Below are 16,422 nucleotides of genomic sequence, written 5' to 3' on the forward strand. Positions count from 1 at the left end.
TGATCTTTGATTTCCTAGAATAGGTGTGAAAATGTCTCGGAGGGGTCCCAAATGGCACCCTATTCCCTATATTATAGTGCACTACTTTAGACCAGAGCCCATATGCACCCTGGTCAACAGTAGTGCACTACATAGGGAATAGGGTGCCATTTGAGCGTGAGCCCTGGCATGTCAGGAAGAACGTGTGGTGAGGGCCTAACGTGAGGGTACGAAGTGAAACTCACATGAACTTTCTCCTTCCTTTACTTTTCAAACACAAACAGCTTCGTACAAAGCATTAACCAATAGGGAGGGAGTCATTGTTATGGAACAACACAGAGATTATACAGTGTCGGTGAACACTCTTTAATACAAACATCCTGATTGGTAAAACTTTACTTAAAGTCTGTAAGAATAATGTACTCTGAAGCCGTTCCAATGCAGTATGAAGCCATTCTAATGCAGTATGAAGCCATTCTAATGCAGTATGAAGCCATTCTAATGCAGTATGAAGCCATTCCAATGCAGTATGAAGCCATTCTAATGCAGTATGAAGCCATTCTAATGCAGTATGAAGCCATTCTAATGCAGTATGAAGCTATTCTAATGCAGTATGAAGCCATTCTAATGTGGTATGAAGCCATTCTAATGCAGTATGAAGCCATTCTAATGCAGTATGAAACCATTCTAATGCAGTATGAAGCAATTCTAATACAGTATGAAGCCATTCTAATGCAGTATGAAGCCATTCTAATGCAGTATGAAGCCATTCTAATGCAGTATGAAGCCATTATAATACAGTATGAAGCCATTCTAATGCAGTATGAAGCCGTTCCAATGCAGTATGAAGCCATTCTAATGCAGTATGAAGCCATTCCAATGCAGTATGAAGCCATTCCAATGCATCGTGAAGCCGTTCTAATGCAGTATGAAGCCATTCTAATGCAGTATGAAGCCATTCTAATACAGTATGAAGCCATTCCAATGCAGTATGAAGCCATTCCAATGCATCGTGAAGCCGTTCTAATGCAGTATGAAGCCATTCTAATGCAGTATGAAGCCATTCTAATGCAGTATGAAGCCATTATAATGCAGTAGGAAGCCATTCCAATGCAGTATGAAGCCATTCCAATGCATCGTGAAGCCGTTCTAATGCATCGTGAAGCCGTTCTAATGCATCGTGAAGCCGTTCTAATGCAGTATGAAGCCATTCCAATGCAGTATGAAGCCATTCCAATGCATCGTGAAGCCGTTCTAATGCAGTATGAAGCCATTCTAATGCAGTATGAAGCCATTCTAATGCAGTATGAAGCCGTTCCAATGCAGTATGAAGCCGTTCCAATGCATCGTGAAGCCGTTCGAGCCGTTGAATGCGTCAGTAGATTGATTGAAGAGCCAATCGGCTAAGTCCCAGATGGCACCCTATTCCCTACATAGTGCACAAAAGTCGTGCACGCACAGCCTTAGGAAGGTCAGCGTCAGAACCTTCCGGTGACTGGATACTGGACTCTCTGAGGAACTCTCTTCTCTCCTAGCCTTATGTTCAGATATGTAGTCTGAGCAGACACTTCCTTCTTCAGCTTCCTCTGAGGAAAAAAGATATCAACCCATTAGTAATAGAAGAATACAGGGTCATCTATACATACTATACATACATTACCATCAGAATACAGGGTCATCTATACATACATTACCATCAGAATACAGGGTCATCTATACATACATTACCATCAGAATACAGGGTCATCTATACATACTATACATACATTACCATCAGAATAAAGGGTCATCTATACATACATTACCATCAGAATACAGTGTCATCTATACATACATTACCATCAGAATACAGGGTCATCTATACATACTATACATACATTACCATCAGAATACAGTGTCATCTATACATACTATACATACATTACCATCAGAATACAGTGTCATCTATACATACTATACATACATTACCATCAGAATACAGGGTCATCTATACATACTATACATACATTACCATCAGAATACAGTGTCATCTATACATACTATACATACATTACCATCAGAATACAGGGTCATCTATACATACTATACATACATTACCATCAGAATACAGGGTCATCTATACATACTATACCATCAGAATACAGTGTCATCTATACATACATTACCATCAGAATACAGGGTCATCTATACATACATTACCATCAGAATAAAGGGTCATCTATATATACTGTACATACATTACCATCAGATTACAGGGTCATCTATACATACTATACACACATTACCATCAGAATACAGGGTCATCTATACATACATTACCATCAGAATACAGGGTCATCTATACATACTGTACATACATTACCATCAGAATACAGGGTCATCTATACATACTATACATACATTACCATCAGAATACAGTGTCATCTATACATACATTATCATCAGAATACAGGGTCGTCTATACATACTATACATACATTACCATCAGAACACAGGGTCATCTATACATACTATACATACATTACCATCAGAATACAGGGTCATCTGTACATACTGTACATACATTACCATCAGAATACAGGGTCATCTATACATACTATACATACATTACCATCCGAATACAGTGTCATCTATACATACATTACCATCAGAATACAGTGTCATCTATACATACTATACATACATTACCATCAGAATACAGGGTCATCTATACATACTATACATACATTACCATCAGAATACAGTGTCATCTATACATACATTACCATCAGACTACAGGGTCATCTATACATACATTACCATCAGAATACAGGGTCATCTATACATACTATACATACATTACCATCAGAATACAGGGTCATCTATACATACTATACATACATTACCATCAGAATACAGTGTCATCTATACATACATTACCGTCAGAATACAGTGTCATCTATACATACATTATCGTCAGAATACAGTGTCATCTATACATACATTACCATCAGAATACAGCGTCATCTATACATACTATACCATCAGAATACAGGGTCATCTATACATACTATACATACATTACCATCAGAATACAGGGTCATCTATACATACATTACCATCAGAATACAGGGTCATCTATACATACATTACCATCAGAATACAGGGTCATCTATACACATTACCATCAGAATACAGGGTCATCTATACATACTATACATACATTACCATCAGAATACAGGGTCATCTATACATACTATACATACATTACCATCAGAATACAGTGTCATCTATACATACTATACATACATTACCATCAGAATACAGGGTCATCTATACATACTATACATACATTACCATCAGAATACAGTGTCATCTATACATACATTACCATCAGAATACAGTGTCATCTATACATACATTACCATCAGACTACAGGGTCATCTATACATACATTACCATCAGAATACAGGGTCATCTATACATACTATACATACATTACCATCAGAATACAGTGTCATCTATACATACATTACCGTCAGAATACAGTGTCATCTATACATACATTATCGTCAGAATACAGTGTCATCTATACATACATTACCATCAGAATACAGCGTCATCTATACATACTATACCATCAGAATACAGGGTCATCTATACATACTATACATACATTACCATCAGAATACAGGGTCATCTATACATACATTACCATCAGAATACAGGGTCATCTATACACATTACCATCAGAATACAGGGTCATCTATACATACTATACATACATTACCATCAGAATACAGGGTCATCTATACATACTATACATACATTACCATCAGAATACAGGGTCATCTATACATACATTACCATTAGAATACAGGGTCATCTATACATACATTACCATCAGAATACAGGGCCATCTATACATACTATACATACATTAACATCAGATTACAGGGTCATCTATACATACTATACATACATTACCATCAGAATACAGGGTCATCTATACATACATTACCATCAGAATACAGTGTCATCTATACATACATTAACATCAGATTACAGGGTCATCTATACATACTATACATACATTACCATCAGAATACAGTGTCATCTATACATACATTACCATCAGAATACAGTGTCATCTATACATACAATACCATCAGAATACAGGGTCATCTATACATACTATACATACATTACCATCAGAATACAGGGTCATCTATACATACATTACCATCAGAATACAGTGTCATCTATACATACTATACATACATTACCATCAGAATACAGGGTCATCTATACATACTATACATACATTACCATCAGAATACAGGGTCATCTATACATACATTACCATCAGAATACAGGGTCATCTATACATACTATACATACATTACCATCAGAATACAGGGTCATCTATACATACATTACCATCAGAATACAGGGTCATCTATACATACTATACATACATTACCATCAGAATACAGTGTCATCTATACATACATTACCATCAGAATACAGGGTCATCTATACATACTATACATACATTACCATCAGAATACAGGGTCATCTATACATACATTACCATCAGAATACAGGGTCATCTATACATACATTACCATCAGAATACAGGGTCATCTATACATACTATACATATATTACCATCAGAATACAGTGTCATCTATACATACTATACATACATTACCATCAGATTACATTGTCATCTATACATACTATACATACATTACCATCAGATTACATTGTCATCTATACATACTATACATACATTACCATCAGAATACAGTGTCATCTATACATACTATACATACATTACCATCAGATTACAGTGTCATCTATACATACTATACATACATTACCATCAGAATACAGGGTCATCTATACATACATTACCATCAGAATACAGGGTCATCTATACATACTATACATACATTACCATCAGAATACAGGGTCATCTATACATACTATACATACATTACCGTCAGAATACAGGGTCATCTATACATACATTACCATCAGAATACAGGGTCATCTATACATACATTAACATCAGAATACAGGGTCATCTATACATACATTACCATCAGAATACAGTGTCATCTATACATACATTACCATCAGAATACAGGGTCATCTATACATACATTACCATCAGAATACATGGTCATCTATACATACTATACATACATTACCATCAGAATACAGGGTCATCTATACATACATTACCATCAGAATACAGGGTCATCTATACATACTATACATACATTACCATCAGAATACAGTGTCATCTATACATACATTACCATCAGAATACAGTGTCATCTATACATACTATACATACATTACCATCAGAATACAGGGTCATCTATACATACATTACCATCAGAATACAGTGTCATCTATACATACTATACATACATTACCATCAGAATACAGGGTCATCTATACATACTATACATACATTACCATCAGAATACAGGGTCATCTATACATACTATACCATCAGAATACAGTGTCATCTATACATACATTACCATCAGAATACAGGGTCATCTATACATACATTACCATCAGAATACAGGGTCATCTATATATACTGTACATACATTACCATCAGAATACAGGGTCATCTATACATACTATACACACATTACCATCAGAATACAGGGTCATCTATACATACATTACCATCAGAATACAGGGTCATCTATATATACTGTACATACTATACCATCAGAATACAGTGTCATCTATACATACATTACCATCAGAATACAGGGTCATCTGTACATACTGTACATACATTACCATCAGAATACAGGGTCATCTATACATACTATACATACATTACCATCCGAATACAGTGTCATCTATACATACATTACCATGAGAATACAGTGTCATCTATACATACTATACATACATTACCATCAGAATACAGGGTCATCTATACATACTATACATACATTACCATCAGAATACAGTGTCATCTATACATACATTACCATCAGAATACAGTGTCATCTATACATACATTACCATCAGACTACAGGGTCATCTATACATACATTACCATCAGAATAAAGGGTCATCTATACATACTATACATACATTACCATCAGAATACAGTGTCATCTATACATACATTACCGTCAGAATACAGTGTCATCTATACATACATTATCGTCAGAATACAGTGTCATCTATACATACATTACCATCAGAATACAGCGTCATCTATACATACATTACCATCAGAATATAGTGTCATCTATACATACTATACATACATTACCATCAGAATACAGGGTCATCTATACATACATTACCATCAGAAAACAGGGTCATCTATACATACTATACAGACATTACCATCAGAATACAGGGTCATCTGTACATACTATACATACATTACCATCAGAATACAGGGTCATCTATACATACTATACATACATTACCATCAGAATACAGTGTCATCAATACATACATTACCATCAGAATACAGTGTCATCTATACCTACATTACCATCACAATACAGGGTCATCTATACATACTATACATACATTACCATCAGAATACAGTGTCATCTATACATACTATACATACATTACCATCAGATTACAGTGTCATCTATACATACTATACATACATTACCATCAGAATACAGTGTCATCTATACATACATTATCGTCAGAATACAGTGTCATCTATACATACTATACATACATTACCATCAGAATACAGTGTCATCTATACATACATTACCATCAGAATACAGCGTCATCTATACATACATTACCATCAGAATATAGTGTCATCTATACATACTATACATACATTACCATCAGAATACAGGGTCATCTATACATACATTACCATCAGAATACAGTGTCATCTATACATACATTATCATCAGAACACAGTGTCATCTATACATACATTACCATCAGAATACAGCGTCATCTATACATACATTACCATCAGAATACAGGGTCATCAATACATACTATACATACATTACCATCAGAATACAGTGTCATCTATACATACATTACCATCAGAATACAGGGTCATATATACATACTATACATATATTACCATCAGAATACAGTGTCATCTATACATACTATACATACATTACCATCAGAATACAGGGTCATCTATACATACTATACATACATTACCATCAGAATACAGGGTCATCTATACATACTATACCATCAGAATACAGGGTCATCTATACATACTATACATACATTACCATCAGAATACAGGGTCATCTATACATACATTACCATCAGAATACAGTGTCATCTATACATACATTACCATCAGAATACAGTGTCATCTATACATACTATACATACATTACCATCAGAATACAGGGTCATCTATACATACATTACCATCAGAATACAGGGTCATCTATACATACATTACCATCAGAATACAGGGTCATCTATACATACATTACCATCAGAATACAGGGTCATCTATACATACATTACCATCAGAATACAGGGTCATCTATACATACTATACATACATTACCATCAGAATACAGGGTCATCTATACATACATTACCATCAGAATACAGGGTCATCTATACATACATTACCATCAGAATACAGGGTCATCTATACATACATTACCATCAGAATACAGGGTCATCTATACATACTATACATACATTACCATCAGAATACAGGGTCATCTATACATACTATACATACATTACCATCAGAATACAGGGTCATCTATACATACATTACCATCAGAATACAGGGTCATCTATACATACTATACATACATTACCATCAGAATACAGGGTCATCTATACATACTGTACATACATTACCATTAGAATACAGGGTCATCTATACATACTATACATACATTACCATCAGAATACAGTGTCATCAATACATACATTACCATCAGAATACAGTGTCATCTATATCTACATTACCATCACAATACAGGGTAATCTATACATACTATACATACATTACCATCAGAATACAGTGTCATCTATATATACTATACATACATTACCATCAGAATACAGTGTCATCTATGCATACATTATCGTCAGAATACAGTGTCATCTATACATACATTACCATCAGAATACAGCGTCATCTATACTTACATTACCATCAGAATACAGTGTCATCTATACATACTATATATACATTACCATCGGAATACAGGGTCATCTATACATACATTACCATCAGAATACAGTGTCATCTATACATACATTACCATCAGAATACAGTGTCATCTATACATACATTACCATCAGAATACAGGTTCATCTATATATACTATACCATCAGAATACAGGGTCATCTATACATACATTACCATCAGAATACAGCGTCATCTATACATACATTACCATCAGAATACAGGGTCATCTATACATACTATACATACATTACCATCAGAATACAGTGTCATCTATACATACATTACCATCAGAGTACAGTGTCATCTATACATACTATACATACATTACCATCAGAATACAGTGTCATCTATACATACATTACCATCAGAATACAGCGTCATCTATACATACATTACCATCAGAATACAGCGTCATTTAGACATACTATACATACATTACCATCAGAATACAGTGTCATCTATACATACATTACCATCAGAATACAGGGTCATCTATACATACTATACATACATTACCATCAGAATACAGTGTCATCTATACATACATTACCATTAGAATACAGTGTCATCTATACATACAATCCCATCAGAATATAGGGTCATCTATACATACATTACCATCAGAATACAGCGTCATCTATACATACATTACCATCAGAATACAGGGTCATCTATACATACATTACCATCAGAATACAGTGTCATCTATACATACATTACCATCAGAATACAGGGTCATCTATACATACTATACATACATTACCATCAGAATACAGGGTCATCTATACATACTGTACATACATTACCATCAGAATACAGGGTCATCTATACATACATTACCATCAGAATACAGGGTCATCTATACATACATTACCATCAGAATACAGTGTCATCTATACATACATTACCATCAGAATACAGGGTCATCTATACATACTGTACATACATTACCATCAGAATACAGGGTCATCTATACATACATTACCATCAGAATACAGTGTCATCTATACATACATTACCATCAGAATACAGTGTCATCTATACATACATTACCATCAGAATACAGGGTCATCTATACATACATTACCATCAGAATACAGGGTCATCTATACATACTATACATACATTACCATCAGAATACAGTGTCATCTATATATACATTACCATCAGAATACAGTGTCATCTATACATACATTACCATCAGAATACAGTGTCATCTATATATACATTACCATCAGAATACAGTGTCATCTATATATACATTACCATCAGAATACAGTGTCATCTATACATACTATACATACATTACCATCAGAATACAGGGTCATCTATACATACATTACCATCAGAATACAGTGTCATCTATACATACTATACATACATTACCATCAGAATACAGGGTCATCTATACATACTATACATACATTACCATCAGAATACAGTGTCATCTATACATACATTACCATCAGAATACAGGGTCATCTATACATACTATACATACATTACTATCAGAATACAGGGTCATCTATACATACATTACCATCAGAATACAGTGTCATCTATACATACATTACCATCAGAATACAGGGTCATCTATACATACATTACCATCAGAATACAGTGTCATCTATACATACATTACCATCAGAATAGAGTGTCATCTATACATACATTACCATCAGAATACAGGGTCATCTATACATACTATACATACATTACCATCAGAATACAGGGTCATCTATACATACTATACATACATTACCATCAGAATACAGGGTCATCTATACATACATTACCATCAGAATACAGTGTCATCTATACATACATTACCATCAGAATACAGGGTCATCTATACATACTATACATACATTACCATCAGAATACAGGGTCATCTATACATACATTACCATCAGAATACAGGGTCATCTATACATACTATACATACATTACCATCAGAATACAGTGTCATCTATGCATACATTATCGTCAGAATACAGTGTCATCTATACATACATTACCATCAGAATACAGCGTCATCTATACTTACATTACCATCAGAATACAGTGTCATCTATACATACTATATATACATTACCATCGGAATACAGGGTCATCTATACATACATTATCATCAGAATACAGTGTCATCTATACATACATTACCATCAGAATACAGTGTCATCTATACATACATTACCATCAGAATACAGGGTCATCTATACATACATTACCATCAGAATACAGCGTCATCTATACATACATTACCATCAGAATACAGGGTCATCTATACATACTATACATACATTACCATCAGAATACAGTGTCATCTATACATACATTACCATCAGAGTACAGTGTCATCTATACATACTATACATACATTACCATCAGAATACAGTGTCATCTATACATACATTACCATCAGAATACATCGTCATCTATACATACATTACCATCAGAATACAGGGTCATCTATACATACTATACATACATTACCATCAGAATACAGTGTCATCTATACATACATTACCATCAGAATACAGGGTCATCTATACATACTATACATACATTACCATCAGAATACAGTGTCATCTATACATACATTACCATCAGAATACAGTGTCATCTATACATACATTACCATCAGAATACAGGGTCATCTATACATACATTACCATCAGAATACAGTGTCATCTATACATACATTACCATCAGAATACAGGGTCATCTATAGATACATTACCATCAGAATACAGTGTCATCTATACATACATTACCATCAGAATACAGGGTCATCTATACATACTATACATACATTACCATCAGAATACAGGGTCATCTATACATACATTACCATCAGAATACAGGGTCATCTATACATACTATACATACATTACCATCAGAATACAGTGTCATCTATACATACATTACCATCAGAATACAGCGTCATCTATACATACATTACCATCAGAATACAGGGTCATCTATACATACTATACATACATTACCATCAGAATACAGGGTCATCTATACATACATTACCATCAGAATACAGGGTCATCTATACATACATTACCATCAGAATACAGGGTTATCTATACATGCTATACATACATTACCATCAGAATACAGGGTCATCTATACATACATTACCATCAGAATACAGGGTCATCTATACATACATTACCATCAGAATACAGGGTCATCTTTACATACTATACATACATTACCATCAGAATACAGGGTCATCTATACATACATTACCATCAGAATACAGTGTCATCGATACATACTATGCATACATTACCATCAGAATACAGTGTCATCTATACATACATTACCATCAGAATACAGTGTCATCTATACATACATTACCATCAGAATACAGGGTCATCTATACCTACATTACCATCAGAATACAGGGTCATCTATACATACATTACTGTCAGAATACAGTGTCATCTATACATACATTACCATCAGAATACAGTGTCATCTATACATACATTACCGTCAGAATACAGGGTCATCTATACATACTATACATACATTACCATCAGAATACAGGGTCATCTATACATACATTACCATCAGAACACAGGGTCATCTATACATACTATACATACATTACCATCAGAATACAGGGTCATCTATACATACATTACTGTCAGAATACAGTGTCATCTATACATACATTACCATCAGAATACAGGGTCATCTATACATACATTACTGTCAGAATACAGTGTCATCTATACATACATTACCATCAGAATACAGGGTCATCTATACATACATTACTGTCAGAATACAGTGTCATCTATACATACATTACCATCAGAATGCAGGGTCATCTATACATACTGTACATACATTACCATCATAATACAGTGTCATCTATACATACTATACATACATTACCATCAGAATACAGTGTCATCTATACATACATTACCATCAGAATACAGGGTCATCTATACATACTATACATACATTACCATCAGAATACAGTGTCATCTATACATACATTACCATCAGAATACAGTGTCATCTATACATACATTACCATCAGAATACAGGGTCATCTATACATACATTACCATCAGAATACAGGGTCATCTATACATACATTACCATCAGAATACAGGGTCATCTATACATACATTACCATCAGAATACAGGGTCATCTATACATACATTACCATCAGAATACCGTGTCATCTATACATACTATACATACATTACCATCAGAATACAGTGTCATCTATATATACATTACCATCAGAATACAGGGTCATCTATACATACATTACCATCAGAATACAGGGTCATCTATATATACTATACATACATTACCATCAGAATACAGTGTCATCTATACATACATTACCATCAGAATACAGGGTCATCTATACATACATTACCATCAGAATACAGGGTCATCTATACATACATTACCATCAGAATATAGTGTTATCTATACATACTATACATACATTACCATCAGAATACAGTGTCATCTATACATACATTACCATCAGAATACAGGGTCATCTATACATACATTACCATCAGAATACAATGTCATCTATACATACATTACCATCAGAATACATGGTCATCTATACATACATTACCATCAGAATACAGGGTCATCTATACATGCATTACCATCAGAATACAGGGTCATCTATACATACATTACCATCAGAATACAGTGTCATCTATACATACATTACCATCAGAATACAGGGTCATCTATACATACATTACCATCAGAATACAGGGTCATCTATATATACTATACATACATTACCATCAGAATACAGTGTCATCTATACATACATTACCATCAGAATACAGGGTCATCTATACATACATTACCATCAGAATACAGTGTCATCTATACATACATTACCATCAGAATACAGGGTCATCTATACATACTATACATACATTACCATCAGAATACAGGGTCATCTATACATACTATACATACATTACCATCAGAATACAGTGTCATCTATACATACATTACCATCAGAATACAGGGTCATCTATACATACATTACCATCAGAATACAGGGTCATCTATATATACTATACATACATTACCATCAGAATACAGTGTAATCTATACATACATTACCATCAGAATACAGGGTCATCTATACATACATTACCATCAGAATACAGTGTCATCTATACATACATTACCATCAGAATACAGTGTCATCTATACATACATTACCATCAGAATACATGTTGTTGTCAGTCAGTCTGTCTGACACGTTGCTGTCAGTCTGTCTGACATGTTGCTGTCAGTCTGTCTGACACGTTGCTGTCAGTCAGTCTGTCTGACACGTTGCTGTCAGTCTGTCTGACACGTTGCTGTCAGTCAGTCTGTCTGACACGTTGCTGTCAGTCTGTCTGACATGTTGCTGTCAGTCTGTCTGACATGTTGCTGTCAGTCTGTCTGACATGTTGCTGTCAGTCTGTCTGACATGTTGCTGTCAGTCTGTCTGACATGTTGCTGTCAGTCTGTCTGACACGTTGCTGTCAGTCTGTCTGACATGTTGCTGTCAGTCTGTCTGACATGTTGCTGTCAGTCTGTCTGACACGTTGCTGTCAGTCAGTCTGTCTGACACGTTGCTGTCAGTCAGTCTGTCTGACACGTTGCTGTCAGTCTGTCTGACACGTTGCAGTCAGTCTGTCTGACATGTTGCTGTCAGTCTGTCTGACACGTTGCTGTCAGTCAGTCTGTCTGACACGTTGCTGTCAGTCAGTCTGTCTGACACGTTGCTGTCAGTCTGTCTGACACGTTGCTGTCAGTCTGTCTGACACGTTGCTGTCAGTCTGTCTGACACGTTGCTGTCAGTCTGTCTGCGTCCCAAATGACTGATTTTATGTGACAGTTGAAGAAAGACCTATCCAGACAATACATTTTAAATTGTGTCGAGGATTACACTGACTGTTTTCTATCGTAGTTCCATAAAGTGCATGATGCAGTAAAGTGGCCTACCATAGGCTGCAATTTGGAACGCAGGCTCTGTCATTGTGCAGGATCTACCTACCCAGATGAGGACGACGGTGATGGTGAGGATGGTGCTGTAGAGGAGTAGCACCCCACATCCCACCAGCAGCAGACACAGAAGGAGGGGATTATGATCCTGCACACAAGTGGTCAGTGGATCGTGGGGTTTCAGACACTGCTTCTCTGTGAACCAATCAGAACACACAAGAAGCCCGTAATAAGAAATAAGATCTGGGACCAGGCAAGGAATGTATGGTTCTGCTATAAATCTGGGACCAGGCTAGGATAGTATGGTTCTGTTGTAGATCTGGGACCAGGCTAGGATAGTATGGTTCTGTTAAAGATCTGGGACCAGGCTAGGATAGTATGGTTCCGTTATAAATCTGGGACCAGGCTAGGATAGTATGGTTCCGTTTTAGATCTGGGACCAGGCTAGGATTGTATGGTTCTGTTATAGATTTGGGACCAGGCTAGGATAGTATGGTTCTGTTATAGATCTGGGACCAGACTAGGATTGTATGGTTCTGTTATAGATCTGGGACCAGGCTAGGATAGTATTGTTCCGTTATAGGTCTGGGACCAGGCTAGGATAATATGGTTCTGTTCTAGGCCTGGGACCAGGCTAGGATAGTATGGTTCTGTTATAGATCTGGGACCAGGCTAGGATAGTATTGTTCTGCTTTAGATCATGGACCAGGCAAGGATAGTATGGTTGTGTTATAGGTCTGGGACCAGGCTAGGATAGTATGGTTCTGTTGTAGATCTGGGACCAGGCTAGGATTGTATGGTTCTGTTATAGATCTGGGGCTAGGCTAGGATAATGTGGTTATGTTGTAGATCTGGGACCAGGCTAGGATTGTATGGTTCTGTTATAGATCTGGGGCTAGGCTAGGATAATGTGGTTATGTTGTAGATCTGGGACCAGGCTAGGATTGTATGGTTCTGTTATAAATCTGGGACCAGGCTAGGATAGTATGGTTATGTTATAGATCTGGGACCAGGCTGGGATTGTGTGGTTCTGTTGTAGATCTGGGACCAGGCTAGGATAGTCTGGTTCTGTTGAATGTCTGGGACCAGGCTAGGATAGTATGGTTCTGTTATAGATCTGGGACCAGGCTAGGATTGTGTGGTTCTGTTGGAGATCTGGGACCAGGCAAGGATTGTATGGTTCTGTTATAAATCTGGGACCAGGCTAGGATTGTATGGTTCTGTTAGTGATGTTATAGGTCTGGGACCAGGCTAGGATAGTATGGTTATGTTATAGATCTGGGACCAGGCTAGGATAGTATGGTTCTGTTAGTGATGTAGATCTGGGACCAGGCTAGGATAGTATGGTTCTGTTATAGATCTGGGACCAGGCTAGGATTGTGTGGTTCTGTTATAAATCTGGGACCAGGCTAGGATAGTATGGTTCTGTTAGTGATGTTATAGGTCTGGGACCAGGCTAAGATAGTATGGTTCTGTTATATATCTGGGACCAGGCTAGGATTGTGTGGTTCTGTTGTAGATCTGGGACCAGGCAAGGATTGTATGGTTCTGTTATAAATCTGGGACCAGGCTATGATAGTATGGTTCTGTTAGTGATGTTATAGGTCTGGGACCAGGCTAGGATAGTATGGTTCTGTTATAGATCTGGGACCAGGCTAGGATAGTATGGTTCTGTTAGTGATGTAGATCTGGGACCAGGCTATGATAGTATGGTTCTGTTATAGATCTGGGACCAGGCTAGGATTTTGTGGTTCTGTTGTAGATCTGGGACCAGGCAAGGATTGTATGGTTCTGTTATAAATCTGGGACCAGGCTAGGATTGTATGGTTCTGTTATAGATCTGGTACCAGGCTAGGGTTGTATGGTTCTGTTATAGATCTGGGACCAGGCTAGGATAGTATGGTTCTGTTATAGATCTGGGACCAGGCTAGGATAATATGGTTCTGTTCTAGGCCTGGGACCATGCTAGGATAGTATGGTTATGTTAGTGAAGTTATAGATCTGGGACCAGGCTAGGATAGTATTGTTCTGTTAGTGATGTTATAGATCTGGGACCAGGCTAGGATAGTATTGTTCTGTTAGTGATGTTATAGATCTGGGACCAGGCTAAGATAGTATTGTTCTGTTAGTGATGTTATAGATCTGGGACCAGGCTAGGAGAGTATGGTTCTGTTAGAGATCTGGGACCAGGCTAGGATAGTATGTTTCTGTTACAGA

General features: G+C 36.3%; 1 protein-coding gene across 2 annotated transcripts in view; it reads right to left on the reverse strand.

Annotated features, from left to right (window-relative positions):
• Window positions 1-227: 227 nt before the first annotated feature.
• Window positions 228-16,422, reverse strand: part of LOC118964336 (uncharacterized) — a 150,696-nt gene continuing 134,501 nt past the window's right edge. For both annotated transcript variants that reach the window (XM_090230750.1, XM_036975350.2), the window contains 2 exons: window positions 14,258-14,400; window positions 228-1,565 (listed from right to left, as the gene is read on the reverse strand). In XM_090230750.1, coding sequence (XP_090086876.1) covers window positions 1,458-1,565; window positions 14,258-14,400 — 251 coding nt within the window. In that variant the 3' untranslated portion in view covers window positions 228-1,457. The remainder of the gene's footprint in view (window positions 1,566-14,257; window positions 14,401-16,422) is intronic.

Source organism: Oncorhynchus mykiss, chromosome 3, assembly GCF_057628025.1.
Source record: "Oncorhynchus mykiss isolate SJ-2025 chromosome 3, ASM5762802v1, whole genome shotgun sequence".
In the NCBI taxonomy this organism is placed as follows: Eukaryota; Metazoa; Chordata; class Actinopteri; order Salmoniformes; family Salmonidae; genus Oncorhynchus; species Oncorhynchus mykiss.